General features: G+C 38.4%; 1 protein-coding gene across 5 annotated transcripts in view; it reads right to left on the bottom strand.

The window, feature by feature from the left end:
• The window catches only part of SHISAL1 (shisa like 1), an 88,161-nt gene that overhangs the window by 4,948 nt on the left and 67,276 nt on the right, over positions 1-15,937 (bottom strand). For 4 of the 5 annotated variants that reach the window (XM_072400287.1, XM_072400286.1, XM_072400288.1 and 1 more), the window contains 2 exons: positions 14,546-14,759; positions 8,307-8,592 (listed from right to left, as the gene is read on the bottom strand). In XM_072400287.1, coding sequence (XP_072256388.1) covers positions 8,307-8,592; positions 14,546-14,759 — 500 coding nt within the window. Of the gene's footprint in view, positions 1-8,306; positions 8,593-14,545; positions 14,760-15,937 lie in introns of those variants that run through there. The other variant, XM_072400291.1, reaches the window with a different exon arrangement.

Raw genomic sequence — 15,937 nt, 5'->3', positions numbered from 1 at the left:
TGTGCTAACAGCCAAGGTTATTAACCAATATAGAAAAGACCTTGGTACAAAATTGGATAACTGGAATCTGTTTGTAAGTAATAAGGAAAAAAATACTGCCGAGGTTAAGGAATAAGTGTATCTTTGTGAAAAGTTAACTGGTACGTTGCTCCACATGCAAGTCCGAGTCATCGGCCCTGATTTACTAAAGGCTTGAGAGAATACACTTTCAGAAGTGAAGCTGGGTGATCCAGAAAACATGGAAAGGATTTTTAAAAATCATTTGCTATTTGACAGCAAACGTTTTGAATCCTGGACCAGATCCATTCCAGGTTTGCTGGATCACCCAGCTTCACTGATGAAAAGGTATTCTCTCCAGCCTTGGAGAGCTTTATTAAATCAGGGCAATGGAGCCTGATTTTATTAAAGCTCTCCATGGCTGTAGGGGATAAACTTTCATTAGTGAAGCTGTGTGATCCAGCACACCTGGAATGAATTTCTCCATTTGCTAGCAAATGTTTTGTATCCTGGACCAGATCCATTCCAGGTTTGATGGGTCACCCAGCTCTGGAGAGCTTTATTAAATCCGGTCCATGGAGTAGAAGTTTACTTCAGTTTACTAAAGCTTTTTCTATACTAAACAGTTGCCATTTTTTTATTAAAATCCTTGTGGCATGTAATGCTGATCGCCTGCAGCTTCCTTGTCACCCCTTGCTCATGTGTGGTCCAATGATAAATACACAGCAATTCTCAGGTGGGTTTTCCAAATGGTGACATCAGTATAACATGTCTGCAGATTGTGTGTTGAAACCATAATTTGTATTTTTTTTAATTGTTTTTCTTTAATTTTAAAACTCAAAACTCATCCTATTGGTTTTCTAATATATTATAGGGAATGGTAAAGAAGTGGGACACACAAAATTGGTCAGCGAAAAAAAAGTGGCCAGAAACACTAAAAACCCCCACATGGGCCTGGACAGAGGAATTTAATTATGGCAGAGAGATAACTGTAGGCAAGTAAGCAAGACACATTCAAATCTCAAGACAGGCTGTTCCAACCAGGCTCTGCCTATGCTTAAAGGATCTTTTTTTAGGTGGACTGATCCTTTAAGTGAATAACTATTTTGGTTCCTCTCAGACCCACTGACATAACCTAATTGGCTAATTCATCCAGCAAATGTCCAGGTATCTAGAAGAAAAGCTTAGTTCGGATTATTCAAAAAGTCACATACACAGTCATTTGAATTTTAGAAATAGTTGGAAAATGCTTGAAGACAGAAGTGCTTTATCTCTCAGAATGTGCAACCTTTGCATTATGTAACGATTTATCTAGTTGGGGGAAATAGTTTTCTATTATTCTCTTATTTTATTTACATCCTAGTCACATAAAAGACACTGCCTTCCCTTGCTGCCTCATTTGATATTCTGTTTAATGCTAAGTGAGCAGTAAGGGACTAGGCGCAAATGCAGGACTTTTTTTTTTTTAAAGATAATTTTTTTTGAAAGTTTTCCATTATATAATACAAACAATATAAAAAAATGATAAAAAAGAAAAGAAAATCAGTAACCAAACAAAAACAAACAAAGTGCCAGAAGTTAACCTAGCAATTAACTAATATATCAATATTGTAAATCAGAAGTCATTAATACAGAACATCAAATACAACCAGTTATACTTGCACTGTGCATTTTGGATGCGCAAACCATGGGGACCAATATGCATGAAATTTAATCGATTGGTCGGCGTTATAAGCAAACATTTTCTCATATAAAACCTGTATAATAAACTTGCGTATTATGTCAGATACATTTGGAACATCTGTGATTTTCCAATAAGATGCAAAGGTCTGTCTGGTTGCACATAAGCAATGTATAACAATAGGTCTATGTTCTACTGGATATTGTTCAATCCGTAAATTAAGTAAAGCCAGAAATGGGTTTGGTTGCACAATTATTCTGGTCACATCAGATAAAAGTTTAAATATCTCCATCCAGACACTTTTAATAATTTTGCAATACCAAAATATATGATTCAAAGAGCCCATATGGCCACACAACCTCCAGCAATATTGCAAAATATTTAAATCATTTATTGCCACAACATATGCCGTTCTATACCATCTGAGTAACATCTTAAGGTAGATATCCCGAGTAGTACATCTAGTGTATTTAAACACAAAGTGAATGGCTCACCTCCATAATTCAAGACAAAAAGTTTTATTTATTTCAATTTCTCATTTCCAGATATGAGTCGTTGTCAAAAATAGACTTTAAAAAAAAGATAACATAACCCCCCCCCCGGATTATTATGACTAATTATAAATTTATATAGTTTATATATATATTATTAAGATTCTATGTTGATGGATAATTTAGTCTGCTTGCAACTACCCATCAGAAGAAAATAAAATTTGAACGGATTGACCCTTTAAGTTTCTTTTATCCTCCGGGACTCCTTTTCTACCAAAGTACCGCTTTTGGCCGTCACACGCTGTGAACTCTTTGAAGTCACCATTGTCTCTTTTTTATTGTGTATTTTGTTCGAGACGCAAAATTAGATGCTGGTTCGAGCTACGTACATAAAGATTTATCCCCTTGAATAATTTTTATTTTTCCTGAAGAATAAAAACATGCCCTAGATAATTCCTTGGCGGCTCCCTCATCTTTCTTCTCGGTTTAATTATTGCAGATCAAACAGGTTTCCTCCCTTGAAGATTTCTTTAGACAAGTTCTTGCATATAATCCATTATTCACTGAAAAACCATTAACACCATTTTTATCTCCCCAGACCTTTAAAATGGGAGGAAACCTGTGAACACCAATAATACAGAGGAAAAAGACAAATTATTTGTGCCCTCATAGAAAATATATCTGCTAAAATCATAAAAAGTATTTTCCTTTTTTTTTAGGTATTACAAGGAGTGACAATGTACAACGTTCATCTAACCCATTGCAATATGATCATAACTTCTAGACTATGCAAATGCCATGGGGCCCAGAAGCACAGGGGGCCCAAAACTATCTGGGCACTCATTAATTTATGCAAGTGGCATTAGTAATAACATTAGCATTTGGAGATAACCATCTTTTGTTCCTATATACCCCTCAAGAACCGGATTAATTTTTTTTCGTTTAATGGGCCTGTTTATTGGACAATACCTTTGTTATTGCTTAAGATAATACATTAAAAAAAAAACATTTTTTTGTATTGTTATGTGTAATTTAAAAAAATATACTTTTTTTCTATTTTGAAAAGTGTTGCTTTTGAGATAAAGTAGTTAAACTGATAAAGTAAAGTATTCATTTAATTTGTCCTAATTTGTTTTACAACAATTTAAGTACAAAGCATAGCAAATGTATTTGCAAATAAAAATAGGGTATTTTTAGTTTTGTGCATTTTCTTGCTATGCTATACTGAAAAGAAAAATACAAACAATAAAATGAAAAAAGCAGAGGGGTAAAATAGGAATACATTTTATTTCTAGGCCAATAGTAAGCTAAAACAGGCCTGATATACCCAGGTAGTCACCTTCTTGCCTTCCTCTTCTCCTCTCCTCTCCACTCACAGCACAGCCACAGGCTTTGTTGTAGGAATGTACAAGATGTTTCTTAATTAGGTCTAGGTTAAAAGTTTCTAAAATCTATGCCAATGTTTTGGCACTAGGCTACGTGACCAGGCACCAGAGGGATATGGCATTACCTTCACAAGGCTAAATGTTCCAATAAACATCAGTATATGAGCCTCTTTGTCTTTTTTAAGCATAAGGGCCATCAGAAACCAGACTCTGCTAATAAACTTGTATTCTTATGTAACTGTCTAATTATACTTTCCGCCCCGCTGTGTCTTGTTAAGCTGACAAATCTCTAGCAGAGAGATGATATTGCATAGAGATATCTTAACAATGTGAAAATGTGATTTTCTTCCCAATCATAGCCCTATGAGAACATTTAGAACTTTTCATTATACTCATTTTATAGTTCTCTGATGGCTATTTTATCCTTTTCAGCTAATGGTTGACCATCGCAGGTCAGATGATAACTGATCATAGATGTGTTCTTTACATAAATACAAACTTTTTATTTTTGTTATTCTGGATATGTAGAAGGGTAAACAACATTGCATTGTTTTCAGTACCGGCTTGAAGAAAGCTTGATTCGTCTGACCTAACTTTATAGACACAGTTGGCCTCACTCTTAGCGAAAACATAGACTTAACTTGTATGGTTAAAGATAGCCATGTCAATAACCTCTCCTATACATTGTTTTTTTTCTATTATTATTAATATTATTATTATTCTAACCTCGTTTAATGTTGTCAAAAAGCAGCCTCCTTCCATGCTTGACCAATCATGTTTGGGCTCCCCCACCTGATACTTACCTTACCCCTAGCAATCCTAACCCTTTAAATATCTATAATATATACTTTTAGAAATCGGGCAGTATGTGGCTTTCTTCCCTTATTCCCAGGATTTAGTGTTTCTACTGGCCACTTTAACACTTGGAACTTACCCAGACAATAGGGTATTTGTGCCATGTGTTATTTTAGATATTTTGAATTGCTTATGATGACTGAACAATGTGGGAAAGCTAGGTGAAGGTAAAAATATGAAAAGAAGGAAGCTGGATTAAAATGAACCATGATTTGCAAAGAACAGAATTACTTTAACATAAAATGTTAATCTTTTTTAATTTTTATACACGTGAAGGTAATCCGCTTAATAATGAAACCCAGATGGATATAACATCATTGAATATGATTATGAATTCATTAAAACTACTAACTACATGTACTTTAAAAACAGTGCAAGGATTTAAATCTGTCCTTGAACAGCAGCACTTAGATTGTCAGAGGACGTGCCGTCATTCAGGCTCTGCTGCATTGCACAGTGCTGTCAAGCCAACACTAGAAGCTTGCTAGTAGAGGAGCAGGGGTGTAGTCTTAAAATAAAAGAGGGGGCACGGTAATAGTGAAGGCTATCCATGGCGAGCACGCATCCTTGTTATGTTAAAAGTGAGGGCTAGGCCTACCAACGCGTGCACCCCACTACACCCCTGTAGAAGAGAGAACAGGGTAACAATGGCCTGATATGTGTACTGATGCTGCAACATTTTCCATTTAGGAGACTTAGATGTTTTGTGATCAAGCTGTATTGAAGCTTTTACATCTGTTTCACTGGTAAACTGCTGTACTCAGAGTTAAATACTTTTATTTATTACTGTTTATTATTATGTTGTACACTCCTAGGCCACTATATTAGGTACAGCTGTTTTATATATTTCTGTCAAACCTGTCCTGAGAATGTTACAGTCCTGCCACACAGATTTACTACTTAAATGACAAGACTTTCTTGGTTACAGTTATGGACTTTAGAAGGGGTACAATGTTGTCCCTTCCCACCTCCAGAATGGGCAGTAAGAAATCAACATAAGACTGATTGGTTTATTTCCGTGCCCATTGCTCCTATGAGTTGGTTCTTTCCAGTACATTTGCAGGGAACACATTCATTTGTACCTTCTATTACTGCCTGGATTTCAGCTTTTATATTCTTGTATTAGTCAGCAACAAAAAAATACTGCTGCTTTATCCTAACAGTGAAAGAGACATAGAAACCTTGTACCTGCAAAGAATCTCATTTACTCAAGGTCATGTTTTTACACCTCACATTATAGATGTGTAAACAAGAAACTTCTATAGTTACAATAGTTGCTGTCTTCTTGTATCTCTGTGTGGTTGTCTGAGTGCAGCTATCATTGCAGCCAGCTACAGAATAGACGGATAAAAGTCTGTTCATGTTCCCAGGTCTATACTTCATTCAGAATATTCTCTTTATTCTGCATTGTACAAAGGATGGCATTAAAGGTAATTTAGCTGGAAAAAAAGTACAATTTCAGTTGACTTGTTCTAAGTTATTGCCAAGTGGTGTGTCCTGTTGGCCCTGCCTTCCCAGGCTTGTTAGGCTCTGAATGTTTCTTTATGTGAATGCCAAGTAATTGGCATCAAGTGATGGCACAGGGAGAACTTGTAATTGACTTTGAATTCTTAGCTGACTGGCAGAGATGTTTTAGAGGTGTCGCTGGGATCTTTAGAGGCCAAATGCTAAATCTGAACTGTCCATGATGACATTGCTTGGAAATAACTACTACTGTAATATATAATAAATGCTTAAGTATGTGTGAAAATAAAAGCTCTGTTTGTTAGGTACACATTATGGTAATAATTTTATTGAATGGTGCCATAAACGGAACAGCACACAAAGACAATGTTCCACTTCCAGCTTTGTGGCAACTGTTTTAGGAAGGTCCTTTTCTGTTCCAGCATGACGCCTCTGTATACAAAGTCTGTTCAATGGTGTGGAGGAAATTGGGTGATCTGCCCAGAGCCCAGACCTTAGCCTTACTAAACTCCTTTGGAATAAATTGGAACACTAATGGTGAGACATGAAATCTCATCCAGCACCTGACTCCACACATGCTCCTCTGTAGCAGAGACCAAAAACTCCAAATCTTGTGGAATGCCTTCCGACAACAGTATAAGCCAGGCATGGGCAAACTATGGCCCGCGGGCCGTATACAGCCCCACAGGGATGTTTCTCTGGCCCTTTGGGTGGTATGCGGCTTTGGCCAATACCACCCTGACTGGGATCTGAAGAAGGACCCCGCTGGGGGGGGGGGCGCACCAGCCAGAGCCACGGAACACGTTTCTCGGATCTGAGCCTGCAATGGGAGAGTCACACAGCGCACCCTCTTTCCCATCGCAAGCTCAGATTTGGGGAGTAATGCCATCAATGGCATTATAATGGCATAGCCCAGTCCACTCTCCCATTGGCCCAGCCCTTCTGTCAAATTTTATTTCAGATTGTGGCCCCTGAATAAAAAAGTTTGCCCACCCCTGGTATAAGCTATTAAAGTTGCAAAGGTTTCAATAAATAGAGTTGATCATCATATATTTCCTAAAACATGACTGGCATATATTTTTAGAACACCTTTGAGATAAAGAAAACACTAATAGTGATATAGGACCACAAATTCCCACCAAAATCCCCACAATCTTGTGCAAAGCCTTCCCAGAAGAGTAGAAGCTATTAAAAATGCTCATGTGTTCATACATTGAGTTGATAATCAGAGCTTTGGAATAAAACAACCACATGCATTGACACATTTAATTTAAGACATGGCAACAAAAACTAAGGTAAAATGACAAAGCTCTATTACTTGCCCCTAAAAAATTCTGCAAGCTAGCAACATTCACATGCTTAACTTTCAAAGGAAAAACCTTTTTGACACTTAAAGATGGTGCTACATTGTGAGAAATCTAAATATCAGACTATAGAAGAGATTGGCATGTAAATTTAGGTGGCCTTTCCAAAAATTTACCCTTGGCTCGTTCACACAGTCCACACAGGTAATGCTAACAACAAAGTACTCTTGCTGGTAGTACTTTTACCTGTTTTTACATGTTAGGTACACACCATCCAAGACTAAAAATCAAACCTTGATATACCTAGAAGGACAAAGCTTGCTTACTCAATGCTGTTAGGTTTATTCCAGGCATTGCTGTATCTGGCCCGTCCCTTTTGTGGGGTCATTCTTCATTTGCAACATACATGCCACTGCATAATCTTTACTGCCTAAATAAAAAATGGCAGTGCTAAGGTGTCTCACACAACCATCATTCAGATTTATACCTACCTTAGACTTATACCTACCTAGACTTATAAAATTAGTGATGCAGGAATCAAAGAAACAGATTGTTATACAGTTTTCAGGTAAGTTTTTTTTCTTTTTTAAGTCTGTCTATGTCCCTGTGGTGTAGCTTTACCCTCCAAATTCTGTTCTGGTGACACAACTGAAAGTGAATGAAAGTGAATGGCACAGAAAGCCTGCCCTATATTTGGAAAAAATCTCTTGTAATTCAAAGAGTCTTCATCAAAACATTTAAGCCCTGCTAAAGGAGGATTGTAGTCCCTGAAACAGGTAGGCTTGTAACCCTATATTTTTAGGATGTAACAAATCTTTTTGGCTTCACTGGTGTACCACTCCTATCTCTCCTACAAGCTCCGGTCTCTCTTTTTGGCACACATTAGGGGCCTTTTAAACTTGATACCTGCCATGACATAATACTCTGCATTACAGAATCAACTCCATCCTGCTTACACACCACTCCAAGCATTTTCCCTTGTAACACAGAGAAAGAAACCCAAATTTGTCTGGATTTATAATGGAAGGCAAAAAACTCTCAAATCATCCTGTTTGCACTCTTAAGCACAATCTCCAGCAAGTACCAGAGTTTGCAAACCTTGAGTCTGCCATTAAAGAAAAAAGTTGTCTTACCAGGCTGTAGAAGTCTGAAAGGACATCATTGTTGGGCTAACAGTGTCTCCTTTTAATGTGTGTACAGCATGTGACATCTGAGTCTGTGCTTGGCAAGGCTCCTGTGTCGTCTTGTCCCACTGCCTTTGTCCTTGCCTCATCCATTTAGCTTGAATCCCCCACCTTGCCAGGTATAGCTTGCAAATTTCATAGTTCATTGCAGAATAATACATCAGATCCAGGACCAGCAGGACCACCACGAAAAATCCATACACCCACACGCCAACCAGGGCACTGTAGTTGCTGTGGGAAAAAGGGGTGTTAGGTAGGAGCAAGTAGGAATTAAATATTTTCACAAAAGCTGGAGTGACGGCTTAAAAAATAAAGAATTATGGATCCCCTAACACATCAATGGGGCAATGGACAAATAGGGTGAACCTCCTATATAGGAATAAGTAAAACTGAGTTTCATTTCCCCAAAATTTCAAAAAAAGGGTCCACGTTGATAAAATGTGTATGGTTCCCATATTTCGAATAAGAATAACTTTGTTATTTTAGTGACACTGACCCTTTAAATATTTGGTTCCCAGTTAACATTAATGTGATAAGGAAGAAATGATCAATTCCAAATACCCAGCAGAATTTGTAAAAGGCTTGGTATATACCATCATAGCTCAGACAATAAAGATTTTATAGAAGGAGAACAAAGGCTTTACCATAATATATTTGGTGTTGACTTATTAGACCATGAGCTTCTCTATGCTATATATATTTTGAATAATTAACATAACGTTTTTGGGTTTGAGCCACACTATTCTAAGACTTTCCGAAATATCAGATATATGAAAAGCACATTTTAAAAGAAAACTCTAGTTGTGTTGGAATTAAAACATACTCTCTAAATCAGCAATGTAAGCTTAGGGATTTTTATGTATATGAAGTATGTGTAGCCTAATGACAAACTTGTTGGTTTGTTGAAAGCATTTAATTATTGAAACACATGGACTCATGGTTCTACCCAGGCAATCATATAATTTGTATCTATTTAGGCAGGCCCTTGTACTACAATGTTTTTTATGGATTCAAAGGTAATTGTACAAAGAAGCAGTAACATTAACAATCAACATACCCAAAATTTTTCATGCTTACCATGGCAGCTCTCCTGCTCAAATTGTGGTAAAGCAATCATTACATTGATAAAAAACAGATATTACTGCATGTGAATAAATGTAAATGGGCCTTGCATTAATACTGAAGACCATATGGAGCTTCTGAAAACCAAACAACCACTCCAAAGGCTCAGACAATATCGCAGAGCAATGTAACCCCAGCACCAAGTTTTACAAGTTTGTTTTAACACAACATGTCACAATAAAAGCCGTAGACAGTTCTGTTCATAATTGCTTTATTATAACAGTTTTTACATCTAGAGTGGCGTACTTGGTACAGTAATTTGTTTTGTCGGTCATGGTCACAGTCAATGTGAAAACCGCCAATTTAACGCAAAGCTAAAACAAACAGCCATTCTCAATGAATACAATCTACAAGAATGTATTCATCTCCCAGCCTGTGGCTTCTCCATCTGCTCCTTGTAAATAGCATCTGTCTTTTATACGAGACGCTTTTCACAGCTGATAGGCCAGAGCCAAGCTTCCATCACTGCTGAGAGTACAGAAAAATTTGCTTTGACTTGTCTTAGTTACATTTATTGTAATGGCTTTTCCTACCAATGGAAATCCGTACTAAGCAACTAGTAGATTTCTCTCCGGGAAGCTGTTTATAATTCATCTTTTTATATCGGGTTATTAGAGTGTGATCAGGGTCATATGAGAAATTCTATAAGTATATTGAAATGGTTTCTATTTATGATTTTTAATTACATATATACACAGTGGGATAGCACGCTTTGCTCATTATGCTTTCATTTCTTCCTGCAATGTAGTGATTTACTTCTCCTCGCTTGAAATGTAGAATTAATGGGAACCTTCATATTAACTTTGACCTATTTTATAAATAACTTATGTTCCCAATATGTGTGTAGACCTTGACAAGGAACTTCACTTTTTTTCCTCCTATTTCTGTATATCTACGAAATGTTATTTTTACATCTGTTTATTAAGTGGAAAAACACCTGTTGATGCCAGAAATCATGTCAACTTATTTTTCCCTTTGCTTCTTCTGCTCTGAGTCTCCTCTGAACTACCTACCTCCCTCCCCCCTTCAAGTTCTAGAGAGGTAAAGAAAGAAAAAAATATAAAGCAGCCATTGCCTTTAAAGTCTGGTAAGCTGCAATATATTACATTTTTGTTATTGGATTTAGACTTCCCTGAACTGCTCCTTAGGCAAAGTTCTGAACTGGAACCAAAGGACGGCTTTTTAATGATAAAAGGAAAGCTTTTCTGAAAAAAGGTTCTGTTGCTCTATACTGTGATATATCAGAAATGTATTCTTGCAAGGGTTACTACCCTGCCGAGGCAAAGCACAGGCTCGCGTTAAGAATCTTCATATTTCTGTCTTGAAAGGGTTACTTCCTACTTGCGGGGAGATGAAAGCGGAATCCCAGCAAACAGCTTCTCGGGGACCCGTCTTCTGATTGTTCCTTGTTATTTAGGCACTACACAGTTGCCATGGAGATGGCCTAATGGATGGATTATAGATTTATTTATAAATGGTATTAATTGGATTTCAGAATTGAAATGGAAATGAGAGCCTGCAAGTCCGGGAGAGGTACCACTCTTCCTTCATCTGCATATGAAGCAGCCGCCATCCAGTCACCGCTGAGGAACTGTCTGTCAGAAGTATTGTCATGCAGAACAATGGGCCAGAGCACTCGTTTGATCTATAACCTTTTCATCTTAATGTCTTTTTCCACCCTGTTCTGGCTCTCTGCTTCCCAAACGTACAAGGCCAAGATACTGCTGTTAAAGCTAGAAACACAATATGTCCCTACTTCCTCCTAAAATTATATACACCCAAAATGTTACTTTTTAATTTTTTGGTGATGCTAAGGAGTTGAACTGGATTTCTGTTCTATCATAACATTTTCCCTAAACAAAACTCATCAGTAAACCCAGATGAAAAAATCTGAATCTCCAGATACACAGTTCTCTTAGTAACAGCTGGGTGTTCTGGTATTTACTTGCATTTTCTACCTGTCCGAGCAGAGATTGCCCATTATGAAATGGAAAGGCCCACACGAAGGCTACTCTGCTTCTTGTCTGAGCTCAGAGTTGTTGGGGCTCCTGGAGAATAAAACTGTCAAATAAAATGTATGTATCTAAGACAGGGGTGGGCAAACTTTTTCAGCCAGGGGCCAAAATAAAAATTTGAAAGAGGTGCCTGGCCGATGGGAGAGTTGGCGGGGTTTTGCCATCATGACACCACTGAACGCATAGGCTGTTTTCTTGTGGTGTGCCTAATGTACATTAGTAATAAATAATTTCTGCCTCCTAAATGTATAATGTAGTTCACCTTATTGAGACACTATGTGATTTGGTATGGTTCTTCCTAGACCTCCTGCAGTTTGTGTTGCCTCATAGATAGGGGAACTTACATTTGCTATGGAGGAGTTGGTGAGGCAGATGGTGGTGGCCACAGTGTAACTACAGCAGTACATGGCTGCGCAGCAGAAAGCCACAGGGCCACAATTGGTGGCCCTCAGAGAATCCACTGCAGCCCAAGTTGTTGCTTTGCAAGAGACTATCATGGTCCAGTCTAATATGCTGGCAGAGATAGTTTGACAGCTTGCTCAGGGGTGAGAATCCTCAGCAGTTGCCCCTAGTAGCCAGGCAGCAATTTGTGCAAATCATTTTTGTAAAGTTTGCCCATGCTTGATCTAAGATATGGAAACCGCTCATGTTTAGTGGCACGTCACAATCTTTACTGCCAAATCTCAAGGTGATTAGTCTGGCTCACCACACCCTGACAAATCATTTAGAAAAGAAAATGAATCACATCCTTTGATCTTTGCCCATGTTGCACTCTTTGAAATGACAAAGGTACTAGGTACTTCTATAGACTACAGAAAACCTTCCTCATATAAGTAAGAGAGTAGGAGTCTTAACACACTCCCTAACTCAGGGTGACAATGCTTCCCTTCTTTAAATATAATACAGGTGTATTGTCAACCCAAGGGAATGGGAATTGTGTTACTTACAGGGAAAAATAAATAGTAAAAAAAAATGAAAACAAATGCAGCTACCGTATTTGAGGACTGATAAGTTACAATATAGTTCGTTTTTATTTATATGTGGATTGGACTTTGTGTAACATTTTATTCAGGGAACATTTCATTGCCTCATGAGATCATAAAGGAAATTTTTCCCCTGTTGGAGCAAGTTGAAAGATGCTTTTTAGGGTTTTTTTGTGCCTTCTTCTGGATCTACTATGTATATAGGGATTTATCTGGAATATGCTGGTTTCTAATATGTGTATTTTTCACTAGTGGACTAACTTGATGGACTTATGTTTTTTTCAATCTGACTATGTAACTAGGTACCTATGTAAAACTGTAAAACTGTTGAATGGGTGCTCTGCTGCATACATTAATACTAAGCCCTTTTGGATGAAAAAAGGTGTCTGATAGGATGGTAATAAAGAAAACAACAGTGCTATAATTTCAACATCAATGCTCCCATTTTAATCTAAAGCAAGGGTGCCCAACCTACGACCCGTGGGCCACATCCGGCTCATGGAGCTACCAGATCTGGCCCTCTCCTCATTCCTTTTTGCTTGTTGTCTTGCAGGGGGGGGGGGGGGGGGGCGCGCATCTTCAATGTATCTCTATGAGATCATGCTGGAGAGGGAGCCACCTCAGCATTCTCAATGTGAGCTCCTTGAGAGTGGACGTGTACTATAAACCTGGCAATTAGCTGTGGCTGCTCCCTGCCCACCTTGTACTGTGAGATAATCTTAGCAGCATGAGAGTTGTGTCTGTGTCCATGCAGCTGTCATTATCCCCATGTATAAACCTTCATATCTCCTACACCCCGTGTCAAAGAAATGTGAAATTGAGTTTGCATGTAAGGGACCTCCGGGGGCCACTTCCATGGCAATGAGCATTAGGCTACTGCCAATTTGCTTTGTGCTGTGGTGCCCCCAATATATATCAAATTATATACTTGCTCGTTCACAAAACTTCAAGGCTGCATTGAGGTTGGCGGTGAGGTTGTGGTGCGGTTACCCCTTCCTCGTGCCATAGAACCCTGCCTAGTGGGAGAAGCTCAGTACCGCTCACTGCCGCCTGAAGTCAAATCTGCAGATGCTGCAGTGTGAGGAACTGAGTGGCTGGTGGGGCGCTTGTTACACATAGCTGGACATTTACTTTCTGTGAACCCCGACATCTCTGGAACAGAGGGATGTCGCCCCATTAAAATGTTTTACCCATCATATCATTGTACTCTGTCACACATAGCTATCCCCTTACTCTCTATGAACCCCAATTTCACTGTAAGAAAAAGAAAATGTACCTCTAAGTGCAGGACTGTCATGGCTAACTCCCATTAAAATTTGATCACTACAACGCTATTACAAATACAAAAATCTATACCTGTCATACCATGCTATCCTGTCACACAGCTGGCCACTTAACTGTTGTGAACCCCAATATCTCTTTCACAGTTGAGGAAAGGAAATGTAGAATAAGTGGGGGACTCTTGTAGCTATGGTTATCACTCCTATCATACCATGGTGCCCTGTCACATATAAATGTCCACCTATGTTTTTTGAACCCCAAATTCTCCTTAAAGGGGAGCTGTAGGTATATTAAAATGTATGATAAGTGGGGGACTCTTGTGGCTAACTCCCCTTAATATTTTAGTGCTGCGGCATCATCGTTGTATAGTAAAGGAAAACTATAGCTATTATACCTTGCTACCCTATCACACACATATCTGGCCACTTACCTTCTGTGAACCCCAATTTCTCAGAAATGGCGGAGATGTAGGGACCTGAAGATGTAGTAGTAAGAACATGTCCCCTTTGGCTATCTGACATATAAATTGTATTTCTCTGGGAATATACATTGCAGAATTATTGGGGTACAAAGATGGTTAGCGGCACCCCATAACTCATAGGACACAATGTATGGTGTAGTTTCTGCTCTTTGGCACAGGAATAGTGGGGAGCAATATATGACTGGCCAGCACTGTATGATAACTTTATTTTATCTTTCATTAAAAAAATGTTGCATTAATAAAATGAGCATCAAATGGTGAGTGCAGAAATTTGTGATTTGTACATGTCCAGCTTCACTTACTTGTGCATATATCCATCTGTGCCCATGGTGAGGTTCACATGCATGACACTATGGAACTCAGTCTCATTGCAGCAGTATTTGAAGACAGTGTTGTTGTGGTGACAGCACAGGATGTACGACTTGTTGTCTGAAAGGCGCGGGCAGTGGAACCCGAAGTGATATCTTCCTTTATTGTCTGTATAGGGCTCACAGACACGGAAATGAGCAGAAGAGGCTGCGGGAGATAAAAGTGTTGTTAAGAAAATATTAAAAGAAAAATAACAGTCAAGATTAAATTTGATTAAAAGTAATTCTTTTGGTATTTATGGACACCACGGCCCACACTGCAGGAGGAGTCATGGTGCCAACTGTAATTTTAAGGCATTTTCAGCTTAATGGAATACACACTATGTTAGCCAACTGGAGTCCAGTATGAGACTGGATTTGACCCACTATTTATATGCAAGGGTCATATTGGTGTTTTTTTTTAGCACTATGAAGCCCGGTCTGATGTCAGGTGCAAAATACATGAATTACATTTTTTGTGCAATTGTTTTCAGATAAACAGATGACACCATGCTCATGACATCGGTGGTTTCTGGTATCTTCTCTTTTGAGCTAGCTAACAACTTGTCATAATATGTAGCACTTTACAACAGATGTGCCTCATCCTGAGGATTGTTATATCCCAACCGTGATTTATTTTACTTGAGGCATCCAAGCTACCAATAGAAGACACAGAAGAGGCAAGTTGTTGGAAAATAGCTCTGTGTTTCATTTAACTTCTAACTGCTAAAAAGAAACAGCTTTAAGTCTTATTAACAACAATAGCTCAGCCCTAAAAAAATACAAAAATAATTTCAAGTTGAAACAAGGCAAGACCACATTTTGTTTTATTTGTGCACTAAACATAACGACAGGCAATTAGCAATATCATGGACTTGGGTAAAATGTGAGCACCAGAACAATGCATTACCACCAGCATGAATGCCCACCCCAGAAACCAATTTCAGTGCATAAACTATAACCTATACTCCAAACATTGGTAGAGTAAAAACTGCTAATCAGGCTATGTCAAAGCAACATTTTACAAGGAGGGTACGCAAGAAACGTGTTTGTTGTCTGCAGGTCTTCAGAGGAGTGAATGCACCCCCAAACAGCCTCAAAATCTTACCCCCCCCCAATCTCAATCAGGCTAATATTAAAGCAGGACTCTGTCAATACTTGCAAGTTATGAATTATTTAGGTAAGGGTGGTCCTTTTCCCCAATGTGTCACTTTAATACCCATAGACAATCCCACCCACTTTCAAAATTGCAATGCATGCATTAGTCAAGGCTCCAGGGGTTGTCATCACTGAGACTTTATGAATTGCTACTTGGTAAGGTATTAGCTTGGTATGAATTATATTTAT

The sequence above is a fragment of the Pyxicephalus adspersus genome, chromosome 2, assembly GCF_032062135.1.
Source record: "Pyxicephalus adspersus chromosome 2, UCB_Pads_2.0, whole genome shotgun sequence".
NCBI classification, from domain to species: domain Eukaryota; kingdom Metazoa; phylum Chordata; class Amphibia; order Anura; family Pyxicephalidae; genus Pyxicephalus; species Pyxicephalus adspersus.
The sequence above is the reverse complement of the archived record's forward strand: the minus strand, read 5'-3'. Positions and strand labels throughout refer to the sequence as shown.